Source organism: Protopterus annectens, chromosome 12.part0 (genome assembly GCF_019279795.1).
Source record: "Protopterus annectens isolate FY-2018-M chromosome 12.part0, PAN1.0, whole genome shotgun sequence".
In the NCBI taxonomy this organism is placed as follows: Eukaryota; Metazoa; Chordata; order Ceratodontiformes; family Protopteridae; genus Protopterus; species Protopterus annectens.
In genome coordinates, this window is record NC_056746.1 from 346,374,110 (window position 1) to 346,390,842 (window position 16,733).

The following is a 16,733-nucleotide window of genomic DNA, read 5'->3' on the forward strand; positions in this document are numbered from 1 at the left end:
TCTTCCCCTTGCCCGCTTTTACATGCGTCTTCTACAATGGATGCTGTTCGCCCAATGGTCCTTTCAACAACTTCCCATGCGTCACAGGATCATAACAACTCCAATTTGCAAAAGGCATCTGACCTGGTGGATATCGTCCCCTCAAGTCCATTAGGGCAGACCCTTTGTTCCTCCTGCCCCGGTCGCCACGGTTACATCGGACGCCTCCCTGATCGGGTGGGGGGGGCATTATCAGGGCAGGATGGTCCATGGCACTTGGCAACCTTTCGAATGCCACCTGCACATAAATGTCCTGGAGATGAGAGCAGTGCTTTTAACGTTGCAAGCCCTCAACGACTCTCTTCCCCTGGGAACTATTGCAGACCAAACGGACAATATGTCCGTAGTGTGGTATATCAACAAGCAGGGCGGAACCAAGTCCTATCCACTGTGTCGAGAGGCTCTCAGACTTTGGCAGTGGGCAATCTCTTCTCAGTGGTTTCTGATAGCAATGCATATCCCCAGGAAATCCAGCATTCATAGCGGACAGGTTGAGCAGAGCTATTCTCATGCCTCACGAGTGGTCTCTCAAACAATCTGTGACGGAAGAGATTTTTCAGAAGTGGGGCCTTCCTTGCTGCGATCTTTTTGCTACACCTCAAAACAGCATATGCCCCGACTTCTTCTCTCTCTTCCCCCTTCCAGGCCATCCCCCCAGAGACGCTCTAACCCAAGATTGGCCCCAGGGACTTCTTTATGCCTTTCCTCCCTTTCCTCTGATACCACAAGTAATTCAGAAAGCAACCGCCTTGAGAACCAAGTTGATTCTCATTGCCCCTTATTGGCCTCGACAGATATGGTTTCCGTTCCTACGTCGTTATCTTTTGGTACAGCCATGGCATCTGGACCCGGTTCCAGATCTTCTGACCCACCAGTCGGGGCAGCTGCACCAATCCATACCTTCTCTCAACCTCACTGCTTGGTTGCTCCGCTTCCATCCCTAGCCAGGCTTCCTATGATTTCTAATCCCATCCGGGATATCATAGTAGCTTCCCTTAAATCTTCCACCAGAAGGATTTACACTAGTAAATGGTAACGTTTCTCCTTCTGGGCAAAAGCTAGGAATATAGACCGCTTTACTGCTCCGATTCATTCGGTCTTGGACTTCCTAGCCGAGATTTTTCATTCAGGATCTTCTTCCTCCACAGTAAAAGTTCAGCTGGCAGCCATTTCAAATTTTCATATAGGCTTGCTGGACCACAACATTATGTCACATAAACTTTGCAAGGCATTCCTTAGAGGTATTTTTTTACTTAAACCTCCGATTAGAGACCCCCCACCACAGTGGGATCTAAATTTAATTTTAACATCCTTGATTCTTCCCCCTTTCGAACCTGCGGCTGCCTGTTCATTGAAATTTCTTTCTTGGAAGACACTCTTTCTAGTCGCCATTACTTCTGCCAGGAGAGTATCTGAGCTTCATGCCCTCTGCATTCGTCCTCCCTACTTAATCTTCCACAAAGACAGAGTTTCTCTAAGGACTAATCCGTCTTTCTTACCCAAAGTCACATCGCAGACGAACTTAAATCAATCCATTGATCTTCCAGTTTTTTTCCCAAATCATTCTAATAGAGCGGAACAAAAACTACATTATCTTGATGTTCACCGCCAACTCAGATATTATCTGGACAGAACCAAGCATTTTAGGAAATCTGATCATCTGTTTTTATCCTATGCAGAGAACAGGAAAGGCCTTCCAGTATCCAAGGTAACTCTATCTAGATGGCTGTCTTCTGTGATTACTTGCATTTATTAGCTCAGAGATAAAGAGTTGATTTCCAGGCCAAAAGCCCATTCTACCAGAGCTCTAGCTACATCTACAGCTTTTCAGGCTAGACTTCCAATAGACACTATTTGTGCAGCAGCCACATGGGCCTCTCCTCGTACCTTTGTTTCACATTACAAATTAGACTTGGCCTCCAGAGACAGAGCGAATTTTGGTTCCACCGTTCTCAAGAGTCTGTTCCATTGAGCCACCCAGGATAGAGGTGCTAGGGACGCGGTCCCATCCAGCAAGAATGAAGGCGAGATTGACAACTTAACATTAAGAAGTTATGTACCTACCATAACGTTCCATGTTAGTTGTCTTCTCTCGCCTTCTTTCTTGCGTCCCGCCCACCATCCCCCTAGCCTGGTCAGACCGAGAAGATTGTGCCTCTTCCCTTAAGAGTCTTATTCCAATTTTTCCAACTAATCAGCTTTCTAGTGTCACTAGATTAGGTTGATCTCTTTCGGGGGATTATTATTATTATTATTATTATCATTATTACTATTATTACCTCTTCCTCCTCCTCTCCAGTTGGTGGAATGTATTGCATAATTTCCTTAGCTACCAAACGAGATCTGAGTAGTTATCGCCTTGCATCATGGGATATAGGGTTGCCTCAAGCCGGTAAAATTAGCTCTCGAGCTTTAGTAAGTGGCCGAGTCGGAGCCGAGGATCGGCTCCGAACCCATCCAGCAATAAAGAAGGCGAGAGAAGACAACTAACATGGAACGTTATGGTAGGTACATAACTTCTTACTAATATCTATTTACCTACACTAGACAGAGGTCAAATATTAATGCAGTTGAGATTGCTCTTGTGTAAGCTTTAAGATGAAATGTTTTAAAGCTTTGTACATAGCATGGTTTTGGAATTACTGATGCAAATGTGAACAAGCAATATTTGACGCCCAGAGATGTCAATAGGAGTTAACTGCAGATTCAGTGCGTTCTCCACATCAGACCACCAAGGAAACTAGTCCCTCCTCCCTGGGATCTTAATTTTGTTTTGGAGAAACTTACCCTGGCCCCTTTTGCAACAGCAAGTTGTCTTCTCTACAACATTACACCTGGAAAACTGTTCTTCTTGTGGCAATTACTTCTGCCAGAAGGGTTTCTGAGTTACAAGCTCTGATGTCTACCTCCTCCTTCATGGTCTTCCACAGGGATAGGGTCTCTTTACGCACTAACCCGTCTTTTATGCCCAAGGTGGTTAATGGGTTATTTCTTGTTCAGTCTATCAACCTTCCACCCATTTCCCCCCACCCCAGTCCTCCAGTGAGAGGATTCTATACACTTTAGATGTGCACAGGCAGCTCGGATGCTACCTGAACAAAACCAATCCTATCAGCAAGTCTGAACACCTGTTTGTTTGTTATCACCCAAGGGCCCTGGGTCAACCTGTTTCCTGGCAGACTATCTCTTCTTGGATTTCTAAAGCTATTTCTTTCTGTTTTTAGCCAATGGAAAGAGCCTTTCTTCTGCTGTGAGGGCACATTCCACTAAGGCAGTGTCCTCCTCTGGAGCCTTCTTTAAAGGCTTGGACACTTGCTGTATCCTGGAGGCAGCTACCTGGTATTCTGTTCATATAGTCATCATATATGTCATCTGCAGGTCCAGGGCTGTGTTTGCCAGAGCTATTCTGCATGGTTTTGTGGAAATTGCTTCTGCTCCTCTGCCCAACTTTTCATCTGCTTGAGCTTTGACTCATGTTATGACTAATGCAGCATATTAACAGAAGGACATAGAATAGTTGTGTAAAATCTTGCCATAACCATAGATGTCCTTCTGTTCTATATGCTGCAGTATTACCCCCCACCCCCCCCACCCCCCGCTTCCACCTGATGCTGATGCTTGCCTGGCCCCTGGTGGCATGTTTTCCACACCTAAGGTCATGCTGGTGCTTTGTGGCATTCATTTCTGATGTTGGTATTTGCTGACATCCACTTTATACCCAACATCTCTTTATGGCCGACATATGCTAGCTGATGTGCGGCATTGCAAATACCTCACAGTAGCATTAGGCTTTTGTATACTGGCTGGGCGTATGAGTCAGTTGAGGGCAGAATCCTCATGTTATGAATACTGCAGCATACAGAAATGAAGGAGATGTATGCTTATGTAAGATTTTACACCATTATTCTTTCCTTCTTTTGAGCTCCAAGTATTGGTTTCTCATACATGTATTCTAATATTCCCATGAAACTATAAGCCCAGCAAACAAGATCTGAGGTATGTTGGGAGATGAAAAATGTTCTTACTGCATTTGGAACAGTATATTCATTGTAAAAAAATAAATAAATTGTAATGATAATCTGGCATCAAAAACTGGTCAACACTTTGTTTTGCCCCTTTTTTTATTATTTATTTTATTTTTTACTGTTCTATATACTTTGCAAGTATGATTTATTGTTAGATGTATCCATTTGTACTTGACTTATTCAACATATTTTTATTCTATTTTTAGGACATGGTCCTGGAAACTGTAGAAAACATAAGTCAAAGCTGAAGACTAAAAATGAGGTAAAATATTTAAACTATTGCAATAATGTATATTTTTATAAATTTTGTCCAGGTTGCTGTGTGCGTGCCTGTTGCATGTGCAAGAGTGTGTATACGTTGTCTGTATGTATATGAGTGTGCGTATGTGTATTCCATGCAAAGACGAAGTAGTGCAGATCACCTTGACCTCACATTCAGTCACAGATCCCTACTCCCTTACAGACTTCAAGATCCAACATGTTGCTACCCTCTTGAAAAGTCATTTAGTAGAGAAAAACTGTAAAAACATAAAAATACTCAAATAATATTAATAGTAAATATAATAATTAATAGAATATGGAACAACACAGAACTCAGGCTTGTGACATTAAACAGAATTTACAATAATAAAATCACTAAAGTCTCAAAATTGCATTACTTGATCAGGAAAAGCCTTATTAAAAGGTTAAAAAGTAATAACATACTGATAAAAAGTGAAAGCATAAACCCCACCAACAGGAAATGAAGCAGTGTATGAAGCGACAGGAATTGAGTAACATAAAAATGACAGTTGCTGTCGCAGCAGAAATGAGCTACTCTGCTGAAGGAGTCAAATTAAATACACATTAGTAAATCTGAAAGTCCAGTCAACTAAAGTAAAACACTGCATGAATAGAAAAGTATATTAAAGTAGAAATAAAATACTCACAAAAATTATCGTAGATAATTAAGCACAGGCAACAAGTATATTGTCAGCTAAACCAAGTTAAGAAAAATTATGGGGTGGAGAGGATTACTGCTTATGTATGTGTTTTTAAGTTCTTGGGCGTTGCCACCCAAAATGATTACTGTTGTGAATATTTTTAGGAAACAAGTGCATCATATTTGTGGTTTTCATTAGGATAATTATTGTTGAGAATATTTTTTACCGTTGAGCATGTGCCCCAACACACACTTCATTATTGTCTCTCTGAGGAGAGGAAGGTAGATGTCCTTCATGGATGCATCTGCAGTCATAACAACTGGGTTGTCCTGTCGTCAGGCAGCCCTGCAGTCGGCCGGATTCCAAAGTCCGGGTCCGGCTTCGGCTGATGTCGCACTTCTCCCGACGTCATCTCTGCTGGTCTCCGGGTATAAAGGCATCAGCCGACGCCATTTTCTCCAGTCTTTCTTGCCGCGTGGCGCCCGAAGCAGAAGCTGTTCGCAAGTGCCGGTCGGTCGGATCCAGAGATTTCTACTACCGAATACTACTTCGAAGACTTCTAAAAGCTAAGTACCCCGTTGGGGACTCTTTCTTGCCTCAGCCGATGTCAGAAAAAGTCAATAACTGTTTAACTTGTGGGAAACAAATAACTCACAGCTATCAAGCAAGCCAGACCATCACAACAGACGCCTCAGACCTAGGATGGGGGGCTCACATGCTGGACAAATGTGTACAAGGATTGTGGACGCAGGATCAACTCCACCTGCACATCAACCTAAAAGAAATGCTGGCAGTAAAACTGGCAATCCAAAATTTCAGACCATTTCTCAAAGAGGGCCACTTGATGATAAGGACAGACAACACCACAGTCATGTGGTACATCAACAAGCAGGGAGGCACTCATTCATACCCCCTATGCAGAATGACTTTGGAGCTTTGGAACCTGGCACTCAGCTACAACATCCAGTTACAGGCAATATTTGTACCGGGAAAGGACAATACTCTAGCAGACATATTGAGCAGAACCACATCCGATGCCCATGAATGGATGCTACACCCGGACATCTTCAAGACCATCTCAAAGAAATGGGGGAGCCCACAGATAGATCTATTCGCTTCCCCTCTCAATCACCAGCTCAAAAAATTCTGCACAAGGACATTCCACCCACTTGCATGGAAAGTGGATTCGCTCTCCTTCAGCTGGAAAGGTCTAACAGCATATGCATTCCCACCTCTTCCCTTGATACATAAGGTATTACTAAAAATCAAGGAGGAACGTCCAAGGATAACCCTGATAGCTCCAAACTGGCCAAGACAACACTGGTACCCATTACTGAGGAGCATGTCTCGGGACAACATGTGGCCAATACCCGTGATGCCTTTGATGTTAACTCAGAACAACTACAGCATCATGCATCCAAACCTAAAAACGTTGCAACTGACTGCATGGCACATCACATAGCAGCAACTAACCCAGAGCTTTCCCAAAGGGTTAAAGACATTATCCTTGAAGCCCGCAGACTTTCAACAAGAAGGAACTATGCAGGAAAATGGAAAAGATTTGTTATTTGGAGCACTGAAAGAGGAAAAGATGTGTCAATTATAGATATGGCTAACATTTTGGAGTATTTGGCAGAGCTTCTACATACAGGCCTGTCCTATTCCTCCATCAAGATACATGCATCAGCTATCTCAGCAGAATACAGCTTTGATCCACCTGTCTTTTCACATCCTTTACTCAGGCAGTTCCTCAGAGGAATCAAGAATGTAAAACCTCCAAGGAAACCACCATTGCCAGCTTGGGATTTGAACTTTGTGCTAGAAAAATTGACACTCGCACCTTTTGAACCAGCAGCTACAGCGGACCTACAGCATCTATCGTGGAAAACTGCTTTCCTACTGGCAATAACCTCAGCAAGGAGGGTCTCTGAACTTCAGGCTCTAATGGCGGTACAGCCCTTCCTAATCTTCCACCAAGATAGAGTGTCCATGAGGACTAATCCTACTTTTATGCCTAAGGTGATATCCAGAGTGTCTTTACACCAGGCAATCCACCTACCTACCTTCTTTCCCAACCCACAAAACAGAGGGGAAAGAATGCTGCATTCCTTGGATGTACATAGACAGTTACGCTACTACCTGGACAGAACAAAAGTAGCAGAAAAACTGACCAGCTATTTGTAGCCTATGCAACAGGAAGGGAAGGAAAAGCAATTTCCAAACAGACAATCTCCAAATGGATAGGAAATTGCATACGATTCTGTTACTCCTTCCATGGAAAACCAATTCCACAGAACATAAGGCCTCATTCTACAAGGGCAACAGCCACTACCACAGCCTTCCTACGAGGTGTGGCAACCAAGGACATTATTGAGGCGGCTACTTGGACCTCCGTGCATACATTTGCCAAGCATTATAACTTACCTTTGTACTCCAGATCCCGAGCAGGGTTTGCCACTGCTGTGCTGCAAGGGATCCTAACCACACCATAATCTAAATGTTTTCCTCCTCCCTTAGTTGGCTATGGTATTCTACCCAGTTGTTATGACTGCAGATGCATCCATGAAGGACATAGTACAGTTTTGTACCTACCATAAATGTAGATGTCCGAACTGGATAGCATCTGCAGTCAGGATTACCCTCCCTCCTTCCCCTCTCTGGTACTCCTAGGGTATTTACCCTCTTAATAGCTAGCTAGTGGGGGGAGTCTCTTATGGTGTATTTGTTTGTATATATGTACATACATGCTTATTTTCTGAGTTTGCCTTCTATCCATTTTGGAAACATTGGCATTTATCCAAAAATTAGCCTTCCAGGAAGGGCAACTGGCATCTGGGGCAAGAAACACTGAAGAAAATGGCGTCGGCTGATGCCTTTATACCCGGAGACCAGCAGAGATGACGTCGGGAGAAGTGCGACATCAGCCGGACCCGGACTTTGGAATCCGGCCGACTGCAGGGCTGCCTGACGACAGGACAACCCAGTTGTTATGACTGCAGATGCTATCCAGTTCGGACATCTACATTTATGGTAGGTACAAAACTGTACTGTTTAAGCCTAACCTTTCCTCTCCTCCCTTATGCCATCTCTAATACACACTCAAGTCACTAGTAAAATTCTTGTCCCTGGATCACAGTCAGGTCTTTATCCCTCTGTGCCAGCATAGCTAACTGTGAGTTGCAAGTATTTGTTTGCGCTCTAGTCATCATGTATGCCCAAGGCAGTCACTGAAACAAACCTCAGTCTATCAACCTGTTTTTATTATTTCTTACTTTTGGCTGAGACAAATATTTAATCCAATAGTCTGGATATACACATACAGCTTTGATTTTTATTTATTTACCTCCTCGCTACCACTTTCACGGGACCTGCTCAGGTACTCCTCTATACCCAGTCAGCTTGTTTGTTGTGTCAGGAGCAAGAGACCTTCAGTCTGTTCATTCCTGCTTCAGAGGCCTTGTCAGCCCATTCATTCCTCCTTGGTGAGAGTCATTTGGTAGGGAGTCTGTGTGCTTCAGATTTAGGGGATTGACCCTCCCATCCTCCCACAAGCTGCTTGCTGACTAGTTGTTTGGAGGAGGTACTCATGCTCCATTGTAAACTTCCCCCTGTTCCTGGCTCTAAAGAAATAGTTCTTCTTTGAAAACACAAGACAGCTCTGTCATTGTAAGCCGGAGATTCATCCAGCTACAGCTGGGTGCTACCAGTGCTATGGGCCTGGCAGCCACCCTCCCCTTAGGATAAGCGGTCTGGTGTCGACCCTCTCAAGCTAATCTTCTCCTGCCTGGCCCCTCAGATACCAAGACTACTAATCTAATGTGGATTATGTGAGCTGTATTCAGGAGTTTTTCCATGGAATAGGGCCAGGGCTGACAGCTTGTTTTTATATGGAGAGAACCAAATTCTTAAGTTAAGGCTTATAGTATTTCATATAGCTTTGTAACAAAGAAATTGGATTGTTATAAAGTTTCTAGAATTATTTTATCCAGATGGTGTTGACTGATTTATTAAAATCTGTTATGAAAAGTACAAACCTTTGGCTTCAGAGTATAGTACTTATTCAAGCAGGCCAGTAGATACCTCTTAGGCATTTTTCAAAATTACTGCATTAGATATTGTGCAGCAATTACATGTGCTTCACTTAATCCTTTCACGGGATACTATAAGCTGGATGTGTAAGCCAATCCATTCTCTCTAACATATCAACCCTCCTTCTCCATTCTGCCTTCTGGAGAGGAAGTTAATTTGGAAGGCATTGTGGGTAAAAATGGAGGGTACAGTAATGTGGAGGAGTTTTAGATGCTGAGCTGCCTAGCATCAGTAGTTCAGCTATTGATGGGGATGGACTTGCAGATCAAGTTATGCCCCCTGCTGAACTTAAAATTGAGGATTCTTTTCTGGTTCCAACTGATCATTTTTGTTTATGCCTTTCCTGGTGAAATACTTCAGTCAGCCTCTTTTTTTCCTAACTCTTTATGACAGGGTACCTTATGATGCCTCTTGACAAATATAACATTGTAACAATCATCTTACTCCTTTTCCTTTCTTCAGTTTTGTCTCTACCTAGTTCAGCATCCCCTACTCTTGCATTTGGTAGTCTTTAGAGGGTGCTAGTATACCATCTTTTCCCTTTTTTTTTCTTTTTAAACATCCACTCTCTATCAAACATTGCATTCCTGAATCCTGTAATGTACAGATTTATTCTGAGTTGTGGGGGGAGGGGCTACGGCCTATCTGCTCCCCTGAAGTAAGAGTCAAGTGCACTCCGAGGGGAAACCATTATTCTTGTGCTAGGGATTGGGGTTGTATATTTAAACCCTGGCATCCTTTGCACATGCCCAGATCATCCATGGGTGAATGTGCAGTGGGCCTGGTGTAATGTACGTATGTGTTTTTTGCATAATTAATCAGTGTCCCTACCCCTCTAGTAAGTAACATCTCTGCATGATCCCTGGTCTCCACCAGGGATTTTGCTACTGATGGTGTTGTGCACATGCCTCTGTCCCCTACACATGAAGAGAATGAAAACTGTCTTAGCCACACTATTCCTCTCCTCCCTTAGCCAAATCCTACGGTACCTAAGCTGCTAGTCGAAATTGGGTTACCTAGTTCATAGCCAGAACTTTACCCATCAGTGCTTTAGCTTACTATTGGTTCCTTACTCTTTTTCTTGTTGCCCTTTCTGTTTGTTTGCCATCTCCCCCCGCCCAGTCATTGGATACCCTGCCTTGTCTTTCATAAGCATTGTGTACTATGGTACCATTGCACCTCCCTCTCTCTAATCACAGGATATTTCTTTTGACTCCAACACATTGACATCTCTCCACACTCTTAGTGATTCTGTCTTGCCTGTCTTCTTTTCTTGGCTTCTTGCACTGAACCCCAACCAAACTTATTCTTCTCTTTCCTGCTGTCTCATTTCTTTAACCCCTCCATTTTCACTTTCTTTCAATGTCTTATATTTGCACTTCTTCTGGTGCTCTTCTTTTTATACTTTTCATTCTCTACCATATTCCCCGCACATGTACCTTTATGGCTTCCCTGGGTGACGGCCTGACTAGCCCTTTCTGATGTTACTTACTTTCTCTGTGATACTGATATGTGCAGTTTCTATGCTATTTTTTCTCACTGCTGCCCTGCCTGCTAATACTATCCTTGTCTTCATCATACTGTCCTTCCTGTGTTCTATCCACCTTTCCTTCTGATTGTTTTCCGATGTTGGTGCCCTGTTTTGCAATTACTGCCCAGGTTTTACATTTATAAAGCCTTGTTGCTTGTTATTATGCTATGATTAGCTTGGTAGCACCATAGTCAGTATCCGATTAAATGTCCAAAAATATCAGGTTATATTAGGTTAGCGAATCAAAATGTCATGTTTTCCTTTTAAATGTTATTTTATGTAAAGTGATTGCTTAGTGGTATAATGCTGTTTTTCTTGAATGTAGCATTTTTTTTATTTAAAATGGTATAACTATGAGTAATACTTGCACATTAAAAGTAAACTGTTTCTGGTATTAAAGTCTCTGAAGAGCACAGGACTACTGGCAAAATGATGAGATACCTTTATCTTCTCAACAAGTGATCAGGATTTGGAAGTGATCACAGATCTCTGATAGGACTGTTGATGTCTGTCAGAAGAGAAGGGTCAGGAGACACTTGTACCCTCTGCAACTCTGGATAGATGTGCTTTGTTTGGGGACTGGAGCAGCTGAGGTAAAGCACACTTGATTTCATGTACATCACTCATCAGAAGTAAAATTGACTGTTCTCTTACATAAGTGATGAGCTGCAGCTTTGGTCCCTGATCACTGCTACCTTTGAACTTCAACCTTTGCTTCCTCGTGTCAAATGTTTCTGGAGCCCTCCTGAACAGTAGTCTTCCTCAGAAATGGATGGTAAGGAGGAAAGGGGCAGGAATCTCTATGATTGTGTTTGGAGGTCTAGGAGGTGAGTTATAGAATCTGATGATTTGTGTGAGTTGTATTGGAATTGTGGAGTAACATGACTGTGTCTCCAGAGATCATGTGTTAAGCAGCATTGCTCAAACTCTTGTATTTTAGAAAATGGAAGATTGAGGCAGCCCATCATGGAAGATTGAGGCAGCCCATCATTTTTCAGTATTGTCCCATCTTCTTTATCATATAGGGTATGTAGTCTGCACTTCAGAAAATGATTCTGTAGTCCCATATTCTGTATTACACATGGTCTGTAGCATAAGCTGGCACCTTGTATTTTATATGTATATTTTTTTACTTCTGCATCCTGCATCTCATAGATTCAGTAGTGTGAGGTTATACTTCACATTTCAAAGTATACATCTCTAGTCCTCTGATGTCCTTCAAGAATGCAACTGCAGTCCTGACATATGGGTTGTCCTGCCTCAGGCAGCCCTTCGGTCTGCCGGATTCCAAAGTCTGGGTCCGGCGTCGGCTGATGTCTCCTCTTCCCCGACGTTAGAGCGGCTGGGGTATAAAAGCATCAGCCGATGCCATCTTCTTCAGTCTTTCTTGCCGTGCGGTGCCCGAAGCAGAAGCAGTTCGCAAGTGCCGGTCGGCCAGCTCCTGTGTTTTCAGATACCGAAGTCATCAAAAAGCTAAGTACCCCGTTGGGGAACCTTTTCTTGCCTCAGCCGATTTCAGATAAAACTGCAAAAGTTAATAATTGCTTGTCTTGTGGTAAACAAATACCTCATAAGGACTTCCATTCTTACTGCCTTCCCTGCCTCGGCCCAGACCACGACGTCTCGGCCTGTGCTGCCTGTGCTTGCTTCAATAAGCGCACACTTAGGCGCCGGGCAGAATTTGCTGAAGACTTTTTTGGGGAAAATTACTCCTATATCATGCTGTCTGAACTACCGACAGCACATATTTCCAAAAAACGGAAGGACCGGGACCGACATCCGCGGCCCACGACTTCCACCGACACCACGCTAAAGCCTACCGCAAGTGCATCGGTCTCTTCGGAGGCGGTAATTCAACCGCTCCAGGCCGACGACACCGCTTTACCACACACTTCGGTCCCGGAGGCTACCCCAGTGCCGGTGGTTGATTTTCCTCCTGAAACCGAAGCCCAAGATTTGCCTGACACCATACCGGTGGACAAAGTTACTCCAGCACGTTGGGCAGCTAGGCCTCCTGTGTCTATGTCCATCAAGGCCTACACACGTGCTAAGGCTGCCAGCCAGGCTAAGTCTCACCCTCCTAAATCTTTTTCACAGGGTCCCACTTCTGATAAACAGATCATGAATTTAGCTGCAGATCTAATTTCTTTAATCAGGGGCTCTCAGGCTCATCCAGACAGAGGTTCTCAGCCTCCTTCCGACAAAAGGCCTAGGGTTGAGCAGGCAGATACCCTTTCCTCGGATGAAGCCTCTGGAGAGTCAGGCCATTCAGATTCCCAGGAAGAATCCTTCCCGGCCTACGAGGATTCTGATGCTGATGAATCCATTCCCTCTGCCTCTCCTCCTGAGGATATTTCTTTCGGGGAAATTCTCCACTCCATGAGAGAGCATTTTCAGTGGCAGGGCCAGGATTTCTCCGACTCCAGGAAAAGGCTTCGGACTTTCCTTAAGTTACCCCAGCACAGGCCTTTAGCTATACCCCCAGTGTTAGATGTATTGGATGATGTGTACTCAGACTCCAGTACTTCTCCTGATTCTCTCCCTCCTGCTCCTGTCAAGCCAGACAGATATTATAGGGTTCCTGAAACTCATAAACATCTCTTTAAGGCCCACTCTGTTGATCTAGAAACTATTTCTCAGTGGCCCAAAGGAGTGGCCACTTCCACGGCCAAAAATCCTTTGCCCGCAGACAGGGAATCTAGGTCCCTGGAGAGGTGGGGTAAAAAAGTTTATACCTCAACCACCCTTGCCATGAGGGCACTTAACTGTCTTTTTCATATGTTTCAATATCAGGATTTATTGATGGATGATTTGCAGAAAAAGTTAGCCTCTCCTGAGCCTTTAGATAGAAAGGCTTTGCAGGATTTGGTTCATAATACTCAGCAGGTTAGCAATCATTTTCTTCAGTGTGGTTATGATGCACTGGAAGCTTCATGTAGGGCAGCTATGACAGGGGCCGTCATACGTAGACATGCTTGGTTGAAAGAACAGACATTGCCAGATCATGTTAAAGTAAAGCTTCTAGATGCACCTCTGGAAAAACACAAGCTATTTGGTGCTAATGCACAGGGTGTGTTGAAATCAATTGAGGAAAAGGCTAAATCAGTACAAACAGTCAAAGATTTCCTCCAGGTTCAGCCACCAAGGTTCAGCAGGAATTGGCCTTCGAAGAATTGGTCCTTTCCAGACACTGACAAGTTCCAAAGGGGAAAAGACAGGCGTGCTCGAGGTAGAGGGCAATACCGAGGCTCCTACAGGGGCCGCCAATGGCAACCAACTAATCAGAGAAGTGGGGCAGGGACTTCTACTGCTCCACAGGGACAATCACAATGACTTGACTTTGACACCACTGACCAAGGCTCAAAGAGAAGCACCTTTAGGCGGAAAATTATCTTTATTTTTAAAAAATTGGCACATTTTTACAAAGGACAAATGGATTTTGGACATAATAGACAAAGGTTACAGGTTCCACTTCCATACCTTACCAACAAGACAAGGCATGCCAAACCTGCCACAAAATCAAAGGGCAGAGGCACTCATACAAGTTTCAAAGCTGCTACAAATCAAAGCAATAGAAAAGGTTCCTCCTCAGGAACAAGGCCAGGGATTCTACTCAAGACTGTTCCTTGTTCCAAGAAAAGAAAAGCAATGGAGACCTATACTGGACTTGTCCGCTCTAAACACTTTTCTCATTGTGCCAAAATTCAAAATGCTGACATTACAGCAACTTCTTCCCATGCTGGGCAAGGGGTCTTGGCTGGTTACTCTGGACCTCAAGGAGGCATACCTGCATGTCCCAATCAGACACAGCTGCAGAAGATACCTCAGATTTCTTGCAGGGTCAGAGCATTATCAATTCTCAGCATTGCCTTTTGGCTTATCTACTGTGCCCAGAGTAGTCACGAAATGCCTGGCATCAGTAATTGCACATTGCAGACTTCAGGGGATACAAATATACCCTTACCTGGACGACTGCCTTCTACAAGCGGACAGCAAGCAAGCCTTGATAAGAAACTTGGACTATGTCATTTACTTACTACAGGCTTTGGGATACACAGTCAACATTCAAAAATCAAGACTACTGCCATCCCAACAAATATTTTTTCTAGGAGCCAAACTGGACACAAACTCACAAATGGCTTTCCTCACAGAAGAAAAACAAGAACAATTACCAGATTACTTCAAAAGCCTAGCAAAGCACACCCAGATGACTGCAAGGAAAATCCTGCAGGCCCTGGGTTTCATGGCATCTTGCATTCTTCTGATTCCACTGGCAAGACTACACATGACAAAACTACAATGGTACCTAAAAAGTTTATGGTCTCAATACAGCCACAACTTAGAAGCAATTATTCCACTCATTCCATGTCTACAAAAGGAATTTTTGTGGTGGGCACAAGCAAGCCAGCTAAACAAAGGCACGTCTTTCAACAAACCTCAAGCAAGCCAAACCATTACAACAGACGCCTCAGATCATGGATGGGGGGCGCACATGGAGGGCAGATGCATTCAAGGGCAATGGGCACCCCGGGAATTGCATCTGCACATCAATCAAAAAGAGATGTTGGCAGTGATTCATGCAATCGTGGCCGTGCGAAAATTTCTTCAGCAAGGTCATCTGCTAATAAAGACAGACAACACCACTGTTATGTGGTACATAAACAAACAGGGAGGCACCCATTCTTACCCCTCTGCAGACTAACAGTGACTCTTTGGGAAAAGTCCTGAAACTGAACATACAGTTGCAATCCCAGTTTGTTCCAGGCAAGGACAATGTTCTGGCGGACAGTCTAAGCAGAAACATTATGGACCCGCACGAATGGATGTTGCATCCAGACATTTTTTCACAAATAACTCATGCATGGGGAAGGCCGGACATAGATCTCTTTGCCTCACACCTCAATCATCATCTGAAGAAGTTCTGCTCAAGGACACACCATCCTCAAGCCTGGAGAGTGGATGCTCTCTCCTTCAGCTGGAATTCTCTAACAATCTATGCATTCCCACCTCTACCATTAATGAAAAAGGTGTTACTGAAGATCAAAGCAGAACAACCGAAAGGCATTTTGATAGCTCCAGACTGGCCAAGACAGCACTGGTATCCATTACTAAGGAGCATAACTCGCACCAAGCCGTGGCCCCTGCCTCAATGGCCTCTGCTTATAACTCAGCACAATTACAGGATTGTTCATCCCAACCTGCAAACATTGCAACTGACAGCTTGGAGGGTTCCATGACTTCTCCCCATATCTCTCTCTCCAAAAAAGTGAGAGATCTTACTGGAAGCACGCAGGCCTTCCACCAGAAAAACTTATTCAGCCAAATGGAAGAGATTCAACATCTGGAATGCCAACAAGGGTCAGGATGCATCAGTAATGAGCATCCCACAGATACTAGAATACTTGGCAGAAATGCTTCACAACGGCCTTTCATATTCTTCCATAAAAATACACGCCTCAGCAATTTCAGCAAAATACAACTGTGATCCACCTGTGTTTTCACATCCTTTGCTAAGACAGTTTCTAAGAGGGATAAAGAATATCAAACCTCCAAGAAAACCACCTGCATGGGACCTCAACTTCGTCTTGGAAAAATTAACTCTTCCTCCTTTTGAGCCAGCAGCATCTTCAGAATTGCAATTTCTCTCCTGGAAAACAGTTTTCCTGTTGGCAATTACTTCAGCAAGAAGAATCTTGGAGATACAGGCCCTCATGGCAGTACCTCAATTTCTCATTTTCCATCAGGACAGAGTCTCTTTAAGTACCAGTCCTTCATTCATGCCAAAAGTGATATCCAGGGTTTCTCTAAATCAAGCAATTCACCTGCCTACTTTCTTTCCCAATCCTCAAAATAAAGGAGAAAAGCTTCTGCACACTTTGGACATACACAGACAATTGCGCTACTACTTGGACAGAACAAAGGCCAACAGAAAGTCTGACCAACTATTTGTAGCTTACGCTGCTGGAGTACAAGGAAAGGCAATTTCCAAACAAACAATTTCAAAATGGATTGGAGACTGCATCAGATTCTGCTACTCTTTCCATGGAAAAGGTGTACCAGCCAATATCAGGCCACACTCCACCAGAGCTACAGCCACCTCCACAGCCTTTCTAAGAGGGGTGGCTA

At 43.9% G+C, this 16,733-nt stretch overlaps 1 protein-coding gene across 4 annotated transcripts in view; it reads left to right on the forward strand.

Annotated features, from left to right (window-relative positions):
• LOC122816558 (katanin interacting protein) overlaps nucleotides 1-16,733 on the forward strand; it is a 3,576,055-nt gene that overhangs the window by 371,958 nt on the left and 3,187,364 nt on the right. For all 4 annotated transcript variants that reach the window (XM_044089422.1, XM_044089419.1, XM_044089421.1 and 1 more), the window contains exon 2: nucleotides 4,271-4,326. In XM_044089422.1, coding sequence (XP_043945357.1) covers nucleotides 4,271-4,326 — 56 coding nt within the window. The remainder of the gene's footprint in view (nucleotides 1-4,270; nucleotides 4,327-16,733) is intronic.